General features: G+C 32.2%; 1 protein-coding gene across 2 annotated transcripts in view; it reads left to right on the forward strand.

Moving 5' to 3' along the window:
- The window catches only part of LOC6032206 (transcriptional regulator ovo), a 56,051-nt gene that overhangs the window by 23,246 nt on the left and 17,101 nt on the right, over positions 1 to 15,704 (forward strand). The window contains exons 2-3 of one of the 2 annotated variants that reach the window (XM_038262965.1): positions 5,255 to 5,496; positions 5,725 to 5,835. In XM_038262965.1, coding sequence (XP_038118893.1) covers positions 5,455 to 5,496; positions 5,725 to 5,835 — 153 coding nt within the window. In that variant the 5' untranslated portion in view covers positions 5,255 to 5,454. The remainder of the gene's footprint in view (positions 1 to 5,254; positions 5,497 to 5,724; positions 5,836 to 15,704) is intronic. The other variant, XM_038262966.1, reaches the window with a different exon arrangement.

Here is a 15,704-nt window from a genome sequence, read left to right on the forward strand (position 1 = left end):
GCCATTTGGTCATATTTCTTATTCTGATTTTAAATAAATTCAGTTTTTCTCCAGGAATCTGTAAAGTCCAGTTACTTTTTATTTAAATAAATTCAATTAAAATTTCAAAATAATTTTAAGTAAAATCTGTTTTATTTTAACAGGAATCTTATTATTCCAGTAACTTTTTTAAATAAATTTAATTAAAATGTCAAGTGTCCACTGGTTTCCTGATCCGGATTATTTAGAACAGGTTCCCATTAGCCATTTGACTTATTTCTGATTCTGATTTTAAATAAATTTAATTAAATTCTGATTCTGATTTTAAATAAATTCAGATTTTTTTCAGGAATTTGTTAAGTTCAGTGAATATTCTAAAAAAAAAAATTATTAAATTTTCAAAATGTTTTTAAATAAATTCAGATTTTTCGAAGAATCTTATAAATCCAGTAACTATGTTTTTTAAAATAAATTTGATTAGTTTGTCAAAATAATTTTAAGTAAAGTCAGAATTTTCAGGAACTCTTATAAATCAAGTAACTATGTTTTTAAATAAATTTAACAAAAAAGTCAAAACAATTTCAAATAAATTCTGATTTTTTAACAGGAATCTTATAAATTCAGTAATTTTTTTTAAATAAATTTAATTAAAATGTCAAGTGTCAACTGGTTTAATGATCCGGATTATTTAGAACAGGTTCCAATTAGCAATTCGGCCACATCTCTGATTCTGATTTTAAATAAATTCAGATTTTTTTCTAGGAATCTGTCAAGTACAGCTACTATTATTTTAGATAAATGTTATAGAAATTTCAAAATAATTTTAAATAAAATCTGTTTTTTTAACACGAATCTCATTATTCCAGTAACTTTTTTAAATAAATTTAATTAAAATGTCAAGTGTCTACTGGTTTCCTTATCCGGATTATTTAGAACAGGTTCCAATTGGCCATTTGGCCACACGACAGATTCTGATTTTAAATAAATTCTGATTTTTTCCAGGAATCTGTTAAGTCCAGTAACTATTTTTAGAAATAAATTTAATTAAAATTTCAAAATGATTTTAAATAAATTCAGATTTTTCTAAGAATCTTGTTAATCCAGTTACTATGTTTTTAAAATAAATGAAATTAAATTGTTAAAATAATTTTTAATTATTTCAGAATTTTGCAAGGAATTTTATAAATCCGGTGAATATGTATTTTTAAATAAATTTAATTAAAATGTCAACTGGTTTCCTGATCCAAATTATTTAGAACAGGTTCTCATTAGCCATTTGACAACATTTCGGAATCTGATATTAAATAAATTCATATGTTTTACAGGAATCTTATAAATCCAGTAACTATGTTTTAAAACAAATTTAATTATAATGTCAAAGAAATCATAAATAAATTCTGATTTTAAAACAGGAATCTTATAAATCCAGTATTTTTTTTAAAATAAATTCAATTAAAATGTCAAGTGTCATCTGGTTTCCTTAACCGGATAATTTAGAACAGGTTCCCATTTGCCAAATTTATAAATCTGGTTTTAAATAAATTCAGATTTATTTAAGGAATCCTGAAAATTTCTTAACTAAAATATTTGACATTATTTTAACAACATTTAAAACAGGTTCCGGTTGGCCACTTGACCAAATTTCTGATCTGATTTGTTTTCCAGGAATCTTGAATTTTGTCCACTGGTTCCCTGATCCGGAATATATAAACATGGTCCGGTTAGCCATTTGGCTACATCTCTGAATCTGATTTTGATAAAATTTAGATTAATTAAAAAAAAATAAACTTATTTTTTTTATTTTAAATAAAACTGTCAAGTGTCCACTGGTTCCATGATCCGGAACATTTAGAATAGATTCCCGATGGCCACATTTCTGATTCTGGCTATAAATAAAAACAGATTTTTTTTCAAGGAATTTTGAAATTCTGGTAACTAAAACAACTTTTTAATAAATTCAATAAAAATGTCATGTGACCACTGTTTCCCGGATCCGGGACAGTCAGAACAGGTTCCCATTGGCCCCTTGGCCATATTTTGAGATTCTGAAAATATAGAGTAGCAAAAAATGCTTCAACACCACATTTGATTTTCTAAATTGTCTGACACATAGGAAATTTGAAAAAAAAAACTGCTTAAATGTTTTCTAGTTTCCGGATCCGGATAGGCCAGAACCGGTTCTCAATGGCCACATTTTCGAAAAAAAAACACCTTAAGATATGCTTGGACAAACCATTTTTTGAGTTTGTATTGATTGTTTGAAGCAATAGTATGTTTTTTTTCGCATAAAGAGCAACAAATTTCAAAATTTTGAAGATTTCGTACAATTTTGGCCAATAATCCGGATTTCCACCGGAACCGGTCACGGGAACCGACCAACGGGACCATATTTTGGGTTTTAATAACAATTTACCGTCCAATGACACCAGAAGCATCTAAAAGACCTTATAAAACTTAAGTTACAGTGAAAACAAAATAAAAATATTTTTTCGACGGGGGTGATTCATATGCAAAACTTCTGCATTGAATATCTCGAGCTAGGGTAACAATTAAGACATGGGCCAGGTTGCATTGTGTTCAGGAAGCCGATCCCTCGGGGAGTTTTTTGAATCGTCCTGCTAATAACAAAAAAAATTTTTTTGTTACGCTGTGTTATCAATGTTGTGGACTCGTTGGAAAGGTCTTTTGATTACCTAACCAACGAAGGGTCGGATGATGGATCCGGACATAGTTTACATGCATTTAGGTGAGATCTGGATATATGTGAAAACACATTTTTATACATAACTTTTGAATTAGTTATCGAAACTCCAAACAATTCAATAACGATGTATGGGACCCTACACCAAGTCGATTGCAACTAGTTTGGTCGAAATCGGTTTAGCCAGTGCTGAGAAAACTCAGTGAGAATTTTACACACACATACACACACACAGACATTTGTTCAGTTTTCGATTCTGAGTCGATAGTATACATGAAGGTGGGTCTTCGAGCTTTTAATAAAAAGTTCATTTTTAGAGCAGGATTATAGCCTTACCTCAGTAAGGAAGGCAAACAATTTGACCTATTTTTTATGTTAAATTGCATTTGCAATCGAAAAGTACTTTACAGATTTTTTGATAAAGGGCTCCGTTTTCAAGATATATCCATTGAAAGTTTGATTTTAACGAAATATTTGCAGTTTTTCGATTTTTAAAAATAGTGACCATGAGTAACCATTTCTAAAAATATTTTTTGAAAAAATCTAAAAATTTGCTATGAAATTGCCCAAGAGACATCTAAGATTGGACCTCTGGTTGCTGATATACAGCTACTTAAATTAAAAATGAAACATGAAAATTGAAATTTTCCAAGTCTCACTCAAACAACCCACCATTTTCTAATGTCGATATCTCAGTAACAAATGGTTCGATTTCTTATGTTAAAACATCAAACATTCGTGAAATTTTCCGATCTTTTCAAAACAATATTTTGAATTTTTGTGAATCAAGACTAACATTTCAAAAGGGCGTAATATAGAATGTTTAGCTTTTTTAAAATGGGAAAGCCCCCACAAAGTTTGAGCCAAATAAAAAAATACAAATAAAATCCACTTCCGGTTTTGGTGGAGAGTTGCTCAAAGGTGACTCCATAAGCATTATTTAGCACGAGGAACAGTATTGCTAAACATTTTAGTAATATTCATTAGTACACAGTGGGGTGGCCGTCTTACCCCCAGCTCACTTATGATATCATCAAAATGGCCTTGGAGGCATTTTGAAATACAGTCCAGACTCGATTATTCGAAAGTCCAGGAAAAATTTCACTTCGGATTATCTAATCAGACAAAATATTTTTTGTTGTCTTATTTTGGATTGTTGACCCCTAAACTACCCTAAAGTTATTTAGATTTTTTAAATCCAAGATGGCGTCCAAAATGGCGGTGATGAAATATTGAAAAACTGCATTAAAAAATAATTAATTATCCGAAGTTACATCGGATAATCGAAACTTAGGATAATTGAGGCTTCGGATAATCGAGTCTGAACTGTGCATGAAAATAAAAGATTTGACCTTTTAAAAGCTAAAAAAAAAACAAAAAAAACAATTTGTTACTTGGCTTTTTGTGTTTATGAGGATTGATTTGTTTATTTTTTTACTACACAGATAAAAAATGATGGCAATATTCATCAGGGAATGATGATAGTTTTTGTGTCCAAAAAAAGGGTAATATTACACCAGGAACTGATGAATTTTTATTAGTTTCTGGTGAATTTTCATCATCTCAAAACTCATCACGATGGAATTAGGTGCTGTTCCTGTAACTAGTTTGTTCTACTTCAAAGTGTGTCCCGATCCTTGAGGATCCGTAAAGGTTTAAATGAAACTGTATCTTAAGGAAATGGTTCCATTTTGACAGCTAATAAAAAAGTATATCAAAACGAAAGAACGTTCAATGTACCTCAAAATACAAGAGAAACTAAAATTTTGAAATGATGGGATGCAATTTAAAAAAAAATCTTGTGTTTTTTTAAAACAAAGGTGAATCCAAATTTGAAACGAATTCTTTTTTTAAAGGCTGAAACCAGAAAAATGTTTTAGGTAGCAAATATTCATGAAAGGCACTTATTATAATTAACTTGATCTCAATTGAGCATATCAAAAGTGGAATACATACTGATCCCACAAATGTCACAAAACGAGCTGCAACCAGTTATGTACACAAACAAACAAACAAAACACAAATACTGCCCCCTCGTTTGGAAAGCCACACGTTTACCAATATGTAAATTTCTACCCCAAGAAGAAAAGTGATGGTACCTGACCGTTGAGAAGTCGTCAATAGCTGGAAAGACAATTCAATGAACGTCCAGTTATTAGCAATCCAACAATGACATCGTCGGGGCGTCGTAAACCTGAATTAAAAAGTGAAATTTTAATGTTTACGTGTGTGTGAGAGTGTGAAAAGCAAATAAAAAAACGAGATATTATTTTTTTTTTCGCCACAAAACAAAAGAGAAGCGCCGACGAAATTGGAATAAAAATTAGCCGAAAACAAAGTGTGTGAAGTGAGAAAGAATGCAGCTGCCGGGTTGAATCACTAATTTTTCTGATTTCGATTTTCGGTTGTTTAGTGCTTCTGTGTGTGGTTTAAACTGTGTCACCGAGTTGTAGTCAGCTCTTCATCATTCCAAAATAAAAACCCGAAAATGGGTTGATAGTTTTTTTTGGGACAACCAAGTATTCACGTGTTTGTGTTTTTTTTTTCCTCCGATTGATCAAATTGTGTGCACAGAATCGAAGATCGTCAGAATCTTAAAAGCATCATTACGTCTAAACTATGACTGGAAAGGAAGGAAGTGTTGCTCCTCTCGTGCCAAAGACAACGTCGTCGACGAAAATTGGAAATTAATACCCATCGAAGGATAGACAAATTAAGTCTCGACGGACGGACGATTCGCCAACGGTACACAAGGAAGCAGAAAAAAAGTGTGCATGCAGAACAACAGAATGGACGACAATGAGAACTATTTGGAGGTAATTTGCTTGGAGATCCTACTCACGATCGAATGTTAATTCAGCCAAAAATACCAACCGGATTTGAATGTCATCCACGAAATTGTGTGACCTACATTTTGTCAGTTTTATTGTTCGATCCAATTGATCACGTATTTCTCGTTGTAAAATGATTAAAATATTTTCACAAAGTTTCACTTTTTTTCTGTGTGTGTAACGGCTCTCTTTCTCATTGTTTTCTCTTTGCAGTACCCCAAAATGAACTTTACCCAGTTCTCGTCGCCCTTTGGCGGGGCCCTGGCGGCGAACCAGTTTGCGGCGGCCAAATTCCCGCCGAACCTGGCGACGGCCAACGGACAGGTAAGAGTGCGGATTTGTGTGAACCAATTCCTAATTTTAAACAAAGCTGTGTAAAAGATTTTATGGTACTGGAAATTAGAGAAATATCGGTAAAAATTTGAGAATTTTAAACACACATACTTTGCAAACTTTTGTTCCTCCCTACCTACACCACTTTCTTTGAAAAAGAATTGTTGTTAAATTTTATTGTTGGGACGTGGCTATTGAGCAAAAAAATGCAAAATTTTAAATGATTTAAAGTTTTTTTTTTTTTTTGAACACATTAAAATAATTATTTTTTAAATCTTTGGAATATTACCTAAGAATCTTTAGAATTTTTTTAGAATTTTTGTGCTTTTGAATTTTTAAATTATATTTTTTTATGTATGAAAATTCAAAAATCTGTATCTTTTGAAGGAATTTTTTGATCGATTTGGTGTCTTGGGCAAAATTGTAGGTATGGATATGGACTACACTGAAAAATATTGATACACGGTAATTTTTTTTGATGATTTTTAATTTCACTTTTTGTCACTAACACTTGATTTCCAAAAAAAAACACCATTTTTAATTTTTTTTCTGATATGTTTTAGAGGACATCAAATGCCAACTTTTCAGAAATTTCCAGAATGGGCAAACAATCTTTGACCGAGTTATGATTTTTTGAATCAATACAATTTTTTTCAAAAAATTGAAATATTGGTCGTAAAAATTTTTCAACTTCATTTTTCGATGTAAAATGGAATTTGCAATCAGAAAGTACTTTAGTGAAATTTGATAAAGTGCACCGTTTTCAAGTTATAGCCATTTTTATGTAACTTTTTTCAAAATAGTCACAGTTATTGATTTTTTTTAACGTAGTGCCCATGTTTGCCCACTTTTGAAAAAAATATGTTTGAAAAGCTGAGAAAATTCTCTATATTTTGCTTCTTCGGACTTTGTTGATACGACCTTAGTTGCTGAGATATTGCCATGCAAAGGGTTAAAAACAAGAAAATTGATGTTTTCTAAGTCTCACCCAAACAATCCACCATTTTCTAATGTCGATATCTCAGCAACTAATGGTCCGATTTACAATGTTAAAACATAAAACATTCGTGGAATTTTCCAATCTTTTCGGAAAAAGTATTTTCATCAAGACTAACATTTTAAAAGGGCCAAACATTGAATATACTTTATCAAAATTTCACTGAAGTACTTTTTGATTGCAAATTCTATTTTACATCTAAATAAAAAATAGTGTTTTTTGCAAATCAAGTTTTAGTGACAAAAAACGAAATTAAAAATCACCAATTTTTTTTACCGTGTATCATCATTTTTCAGTATGGACTACACTGAAAAATGATGATACACGGTAAAAAAAATTGGTGATTTTTAATTCCATACCTACAACTTTGCTCAAGACACCAAATCGATCAAAAAATTCCTTCAAAAGATACAGATTTTTCAATTTTCACATTTTTGTATGGATAGCTGCCAAATTTGTATGGAAAATTATATGGACAAACTAATGATGCAAAATGGCTTCTTTGGGCATACCGAAGGCACCAAAACAGTTTCAACCGGATTAAAAAATACATAAAAAATCGAATAACCGAAATCTCAGAGAATTGCTCAGTGTCAATCCAAAGCCTTAAATAGAGGCCATCCATAAACCACGTGAACATTTTTTTGTTCGAATTTTCAGATCCCTCACTTATTTCCTTGTTTTTACATGTTTAGTTTTTGGGACGTGGCCATTCAGCAATAAAAAAGCTTAAAGATAGATTTCTGTATTTTTTTGATTTAAAAAACATTAAATTTTCAAATGATTTAGAGTTTTTGTTATTTTTGAACATTTTAAAATTATAATTTTTTTATTCCTTAAAAAATTACCAAAAAAATCATAAGAATTTTTCAATTTTTAGTTTTTATATTTTTAGGATTTTTGTGCTTTTGAATTTTTGAATTTTAAAATTTCCTAATTTCTGAATCTCTGAATTTTTATTTTTTTTTTATTTTATATTTCTGAAATTTTGAATTTTGAAATTTTTAAAATTTGTGAGCATTAAAATTTAAATGTATAAAATTCTTTGAATAAAAGTTTTTTTAATCATTGAATTTTTAAATCGATAAAATTATTTTTTTGATTCTTTTTTTATTTTTTATTTTTTAGAGTTTTTGATTTTTTGAAAACAGTTTTCAAACACATATCAAGATTTTCTCGATTATAAGTCGTAATTTATCGATGGTAGATCGAGAAATTACGATCGAATGACCTCAATCTTCTATCGACAATTTACAACTTACCATTGACAAATTACGATCGTAATATTTCGTGGATCGTGGATCAAGAAATTACGATCGCTTGCAATAATCACCACGAAAAACCATAAATCGAAAGAAACAAGCTTTCTCTCAATATTTGTTTACTTTACTGCTCTAATACGACCAATAGACGTAAACGCCAAATTCAGATATTAGCATTTAAAGAGTTTTTTTTTTTTTTTTTGAAAAGGTCCTATGAGCTATTGTGTATCATATGTTTATAGGACCTATTTAAAAAAAAACTCTTGATTTGTACATTGTCGCTTACGTCACTTAGTTGTATTAGGACTTTGGCTCAATAATTTAATTCAATCTTACTCATATTTAATAGTTATTGTAAATCCCAACAACTGGGCGGGAGGGCTTATCAAGTAACGAACAATTCACATAATTTATATAAAAAATATAACATCGAATTTGCAACCCTCTACTGCCATTTTTTATGTTTCTCAAGTTTAAGATATCATTTTGGGCAACTTTTATTGTTCGGACGTAAATGGAATTGATCACCAAGTCAAAAGCTAATCCTTGTCCTTTGTTTAGGGGCCATCCGTAAACCACTGGACATTCTAATCAAATCATCGGAGTTTTAGTGTGGAATGCGTAGATTACGAGATAAAATTGTGATGTATTCGACAAAGTTGTTTGGATTGGCATGTCAAAAATTCTACAAATCGAAATCACAAAAATATTCCTTAAAGTTGGTTGGTTTCTCAAAAAACTGCACAATTTTTCGGAAAGTAACATTTCCAATTGAATTTACGGTCTGGACTAGAGGTGGGCAAAACCGCTCTTTGTTAGGAGCCACTCATTAAAAAGAACCGCTCTTTTGAACGGGCTCTTTCGCTCTTTTTCAAAATATGGATGAAAAGGTAATTTTTAAGAATAGTGTGATTTGTTAAGCTATTTCACATTGGAATTATATAAATTATTTGAAAAAAAAAATAGGCTAAAAACGAGAAGATGCCTTTTGGAACTTTTGCGGCCTCTATGTCAAGGTTTCTTCTCGAACCTAAACGTTCGAATAATTGAATGACATCCAACCTTAAATCTAGGATTTTGAAGAAATTACTATTCATTTTAAAATTGCATATATTTCTGTCAAAATTGAACTAATGCTGATATTTTATCCAGAGCGAATATTCTGTTAACTTTTTTCCTCTGTGCTCTCTTTTTTTGTGAGCCATGGTTCGTTCGCTCTTTTTTATGAACCGGCTCTTTGAACGGCTCGCTCTTTTTTGCCCACCTCTAGTCTGGAATACTGTACATTGGCAAAGTCACGTAAACCAAATCATGATATTTTTTTTTAGTTTTTTAGATTAAGGTCCATCCGGCTTGTTTATTTAATTATTTTTCGTGTCCAGTTTTCTCTTGTTTTATTCAGTAATTTCAAGGGATGGCGAGGGCATAGGAGTTCCTTTGTCAAAATTATTAGGCCCATTTTTGGTTTTTCGGTTTTGGTGGTCCAGAAATTGTGATTTTCTTAAAACATTTTTTTATTGAAAATACTTAGACATTTTGAAATAATGCTGAATACATGTACAGATCAAATGAACATTTGTTTGCTGATTCTAAGACTCGGGAACAAAGTGCTCACAGCTGAACATTTTTTCTATGGTTTTTCAGGATGTTTTATGTAACGTATTAAAAAATTGTGAATATTCATTGCCAGGATTCTGAGACATGATTTTTTCAAATAAAAATATCGGGATTCAGAATTTTTAAATCCAGGATTACGGCCAAAATGGCGGTGATGAAATATTGAAAAATGCATTTGATAATTTCATAGACATTCAAATTTTGAACTCGAATTTTATGTTAAAAGCAAAAAAAAAATAAAAAAAATGGTATGCTATTGATAAGAATATCTAGTTAAATTCACGCCAGAGTTATGGAATATAAATTCTCGTTTAACCAAATAAAAAAACCAGCATCCCAACTTTTTTTTTTTTTGCTTCTGAGTCTCTTTACACTTTTCAATGGTTCTCCAGAACCACTGAAATGTTCGTTTCGCCAAAAGCATATTCGCGCGATTGCGTGCGCATATTGAAGATCACTTCAGTCTCAGCCACTTAGAGGTGCCAATGCAGTTGAACGCTATGTATCGGTATATAGTACAAACCATCATCCTTCCGTCAGAGCAGCGTATGCTTAATTAGCCGACAAACGAATTCACTTTTATCTCTGCCTTCACACTGTGCAATGCATGTTGCCTTTTCCAGTATTAGGAAAGCTACAATGTATGTGCTTTTTAAAATGGACATTTTTCAACTAAGCTAATTATTTACCTTGATGGAATCAAAGATGTTTAAATTAGAAATTATCTTCTTTTTTTTACTTTGAGCCCTTCTAAAATACTACTTCCGAACTACCTTAGTTTCAACCAGTGTTGTTGATGCATCTTGCCATTATCTGCCCCAAGGTGCATCGTCTCTCTTCTGTGGAGCACGCCAGCACAAAATGTGGGCCACAGAGCCCGCCGCAGATAAATGGAAGGCTGGTCGAGGTGAAGGCCCTCGTCGTCATCGTCAGAACATTGTACATTTCCCACAAAACCAACCGACTGCTGCTAACTGAGGCTAATCATAAAGATGCGAGTTTTGAACAGTGCAAATTAGCAGCTTCACCGGGGAGATGCTTTAAAATCAGCTGAATTTCGAGGCCACTGGCAAATCACAACTAAGACAAGACAACACATTCTGTGGATGCTGTAACAGTCGAAACACTATCATCATCCACTACTGGTTTCATTACAGATGGATGTGTGCGCAATTAGACTTTAGTAGATTGGCGTATAGATTATGACGTGTTTGGCGTAAGGGGAGCCTTTCAAGACAGGCTTCCTGCTAACCAGTTTCAGTTCACACGATATACGGTGATTAGTAGAACGGGCGACGACTACTGGAACGTGCAATCTTATGACTCATCCAGGCCTTTGCTTGTTTTGAGTGATGAACGGATCTTAAGTTGGCCAATAGATCAATGAATAAGTGCAGAATGCAGATTTTAGAGCAATTTCAAAACTAGGTATATAAAGCTATATTTTTTGGCGACATGCACATCAACCTTATAGATTATTTAGTATCAGATATTTTAGTATCTTCAAAACTATGGGAACCATCGACATTACTAACTATTTTTACAATCAGATTTTTGCAAATTGGAATTAGAAGACAACTCCTTGGTTGCTGTGCACCCTTAAAAAGTAATAAAAAGTAAGTTAAAAAGTAATCAGCCGAAAACGAACAGCATCGGTGAAAACGGCAACTCTTTAAGAATTTATCTCCATTTTCATTTTTATGATAAAGTTGTGTTTAAGTTGTTTAAAAAGCACTTCAAAAAAATATTTTGCCTCTAATTCCGTGCCATCAGTTCTATCTTCAACCGCTCGCTGGTCCTAAATTTGGCAGGTTTCAAATCTCTCACACGGCTGCAATTTTGTTGTCATCATTCGCATTTCACCTAACAACCCCGGCGCCCGCTCTCTCACTCTCCAACATTCTTTTGTTTGGCGGCATCTAATTTTGGCATGCTGCGATTACGTTCGAAGTGTCAAAGTCATTTTTTTTAAGTTTGGATGCTGCCCTTGCTAAACTGAAGCAATTGTGAAACTTGTTGCTGTAGTGAGTAGTTAAGAAGAAGATTTTGCTGGAAGATGACTTTAATTTTGTGGTCAATTGTGCACAGGAGACCGAGGCAGACCTGGTAAGAAAATTGACGTTTTGGTTAGTGCAACTGAGCCGCCCGGTGTGCGTCGTTAGAATTTAATCAAGGTGAACAAAAAACTTCGTGATTTTTTTTAGTCTTTGCTTACTACTGCTTTAATTTACAAGTATTAGCTCAGAAGATGTTTTAAATCAGTGTGCTTACTAAAGATGTTACATTTGGTGATAAATTTGTAGTCGGAAAAACAATTTTGGAGCTGTAATGAAACGTTAAAGTGCTGATATGGCAACCCTAATAATTAAATAGTCGTTCGTGTTAAGAAGTTTCCAACGGAAAAAGAAAATGTTTCAAAATCTTTATTTTGAGAAGGATCTGTATTTTGAAAGAATCTCAATTTTCTCAGTGAAACGTTAGTTTCTCCACCTGAATTTTTTTTTTTGACGTCTAGATTTCTGCCAAACTCAAAAACAGTGCCGAAAAGTATTACTTTTCGATACAAGTGCTGAAACTGCTGACTGAATGTACTTTTCAGTAATGTTATTTTTGGCAATGAAAAGTAGGCGGTTCCGTCATTTGAGTATAAGAGGAAAAGTAGGTGAGATTGATATAGCCGGGGTGACATTGATTCAAGATTTTGCCTTCCTCACTGAGGTAAGGCTATAATCCTGCTCTGAAAATGAACTTTTTATTAAAAGCTCGAAGACCCTCCTTCATGTATACATATCGACTCAGAATCGAAAACTGAACAAATGTCTGTGTGTGTGTATGTACGTATGTGACCAAAATTCTCACTGAGTTTTCTCAGCACTGGCTGAACAAATTTTGACCAAACCAGTTGCAATCGACTTAGTATAGGGTCCCATACATCGCTATTGAATTGTTTGATGTTTCGATAACTAGTTCAAAAGTTATGTATAAAAATGTGTTTTCACATTTATCCGGATCTCATTTATATGCATGTAAACGATGTCCGGATCCATCATCCGACCCATCGTTGGTTAGGTAATCAAGAGACCTTTCCAATGAGTCCACAACATTGAAGATCTGGCAACCCTTTCTCAAGTTATGACCACTTAAGTGATATTTATGTACTTTTTTGAAGCCGGATCTCAATTAAATGTATGCAAACGATGTCCGGATCCACCACCCGACCCATAGTTGATTAGGTATTCGAGAGACCTTTCCAACGAGTCCACAACATTGAAGATCTGGCAACCCTGTCTCGAGTTATGATCACTTAAGTTGTATCTGTGTACTTATTTTTCTGGATCCAAAAAATAGCTGAAATATGTGTCCAAACCACTCATATTACCCATTTTTGGTAAACAGTGAGGAAGGCATCAACCACATAGGTGGATTCAGTTAGTTTTTTATTGCACAATGAAAAATACAAATTAAATACGGAATGGTGTGAAACCATGCTGAGCTTGATAATGAAATGTTCAAATAACTCATTGAGGCCGTTGCAAATATTTTTCAAAGTTTATGTCGAATTTATGTACTGAATTCCAACGCACAGCACCGCAAAAACTTTGTTTTCGGAAAAAAATAAATTTTCGTCAATACTTAGGTACCGTAAACCGGGGTGACTTTGATAGGATTTCAATTTATTTTTGGAATATTTCCCAACTAGAAAAGTTTTTCTCAAGATTATTATTTTTAAAACATGAACTAGGGTAAGCCACACAAAGTCCATGCACTATTTCTGTAAAAAAGTTTTTTCTATGATCTTTAGGAAAATAGTTACTTTAAAATAAAGTTTGAACACCTTTAATCTGATTTTAACATGAAAAACTATGACTATCAAAGTCACCCCGGAGTTTAAAATGAGAAACATTCTAAATTCCGGGGTGACTTTGATAGTCATAGTTTTTCATGTTAAAATCAGATTAAAGGTGTTCAAAATTTATTTTTACGTTAAATGTACCATCACTTAGGTTGCTGACATAGTTTTTAAGAAAAAAAAAATCGATGTTTATATTTAGTTAACTAAGTTAGCAAAATTCATAAAATTTTAGGTAAAATTACTAAAAAGTCGAAATTTTTCCTGAAATTTGTTAAATCTAGTATTTTTTATAGAATCACAAGTTTTCACATTTTACATGAAATTTGTTCAACTGAAATTGCCTATAAATTTGGAGTTTTTTTTGAATTATGTTTCAAAAATATATATTTTTTAATATTTACAAAATTATTTTACCTTCTCTTAGTGGAAAATTGTCCAACAAATCCGAAAATGCACTCCATTTTCCGACTCAAAATCATGTTCATTGAGAAAATCATGACACTTTGAGAAGTTTTGAATAATGCCTTTCATATACATTTTCTTATTAAAAGTTAACTAACTTTTTAAACTTTTCAATTTTTCAAATTTCAAAAGTTCTTCTTGAAGAACTTTGAGTACATATCTACCACGGCCAGTATGATTCCAAACCATTCCGTACGTATTTAATTTTTACTCTTCATTTTACGGAAAAATCTCAAACCTATCAAAGTCAACCCGGTTATCAAAGTCACCCCGTTTTACGATACTTTGGAAAGGGACCATCCACCATCCAAATAAAATCTTTTTTGTATGGAGCGTAGACAATATTCAAACAGCTGTAACTTTTGAGTGAATTTTCTGATCAATTTGGTGTCTTCGGCAAAGTTGTAGGTATTGTTGAGGTCTATTGAGAAAAAATAGGTACACGGAAAAAATGCAGATTTTTCAATCAACTTCTTTTTCACAAAAACTGAATTTCCCAATTTTTTTTTGATTTTCGAGATTTTTTGATATGTTTTAGAGAAACGAATGTTTCATGTTTTAACATTGAAAATCGGACCATTAGTTGCTGAGATATCGACATTAGAAAATGGTGGGTTGTTTTGATGAGAATAGAAAACTTCAATTTTCGTGTTTCTTTTTCTTAAAGCGGCTGTATCTCAGCAACCAGAGATCCTATCTTTTATGTCTCTTAGACAATTTAATAGCAAATTTTATGAACTTTTCAAAAAAAAATATTTCTAGAAATGGTCACTCATGGTCACTATTTTTAAAAATCGAAAAACTGCAAATATTTCGCTAAAATCAAACTTTCGGTGGCTATATTTTGAAAACGGATCTCTTTATCAAAAAATCTTTAAAGTGGTTTTCAATTGCAAATTCAATTTTGCATTAAAAAATAACGTCAAATTTGTTTTTGCATGAAATTTCGATTTTTTCCAAAAATCAATATTTTTTTTCAAAAATTCATAACTCGGCGGCAGATTTTTTGACCATGTTTCTCTATGGCTCAAAAGTTGCGGTTTTTTGTCTCCTAAAACATATCAAAGAATCTCGAAAATCAAAAATATGTATTTTGGGAAATTGAGTTTTTGTGAAAAAAAAAGTTGATAAAAAAACTGCAATTTTTTTCCGTGTACCTATTTTTTCTCAATAGTCCTCAACAATACCTACAACTTTGCCGAAGACACCAAATTGATCAGAAAATTCACTCAAAAGTTACAGCTGTTTGAATATTTACATACCATTTTTGTATGGTTAGCAGCCAAAATTGTATGGAGAATTGTATGGGTGAACCAATGACACAAAATAGCTTATTTGGTCTTAGGGAAGGCCCCCAAAAAGTTTGAGCCAAATCAAAAAATACTAAAAATAAAAATGGTCGAAATCGGCCGATTTCGTAGAGAGTTGCTCACGTGGTTTGTGGATGCTCCCTAAATGTTTTTAATTGTTTAACTAAACGGGTAATTCTCCGCCAATTCACACAGAAGTCGCCCCGACCCCTCCTCGATTTGCGTGAAACTTTGTCCGAAGAGGTATACTTTGTCGACCCCTTCCATTTTTGAACATTCCAATAATTTGCACTCTAAAACGGTGATGAGATGGAAATTTGCTGTCAAAGGAAGTTACGTAAAATTTGACGCCCGATTTG

The sequence above is a fragment of the Culex quinquefasciatus genome, chromosome 3, assembly GCF_015732765.1.
Source record: "Culex quinquefasciatus strain JHB chromosome 3, VPISU_Cqui_1.0_pri_paternal, whole genome shotgun sequence".
NCBI lineage: Eukaryota > Metazoa > Arthropoda > Insecta > Diptera > Culicidae > Culex > Culex quinquefasciatus.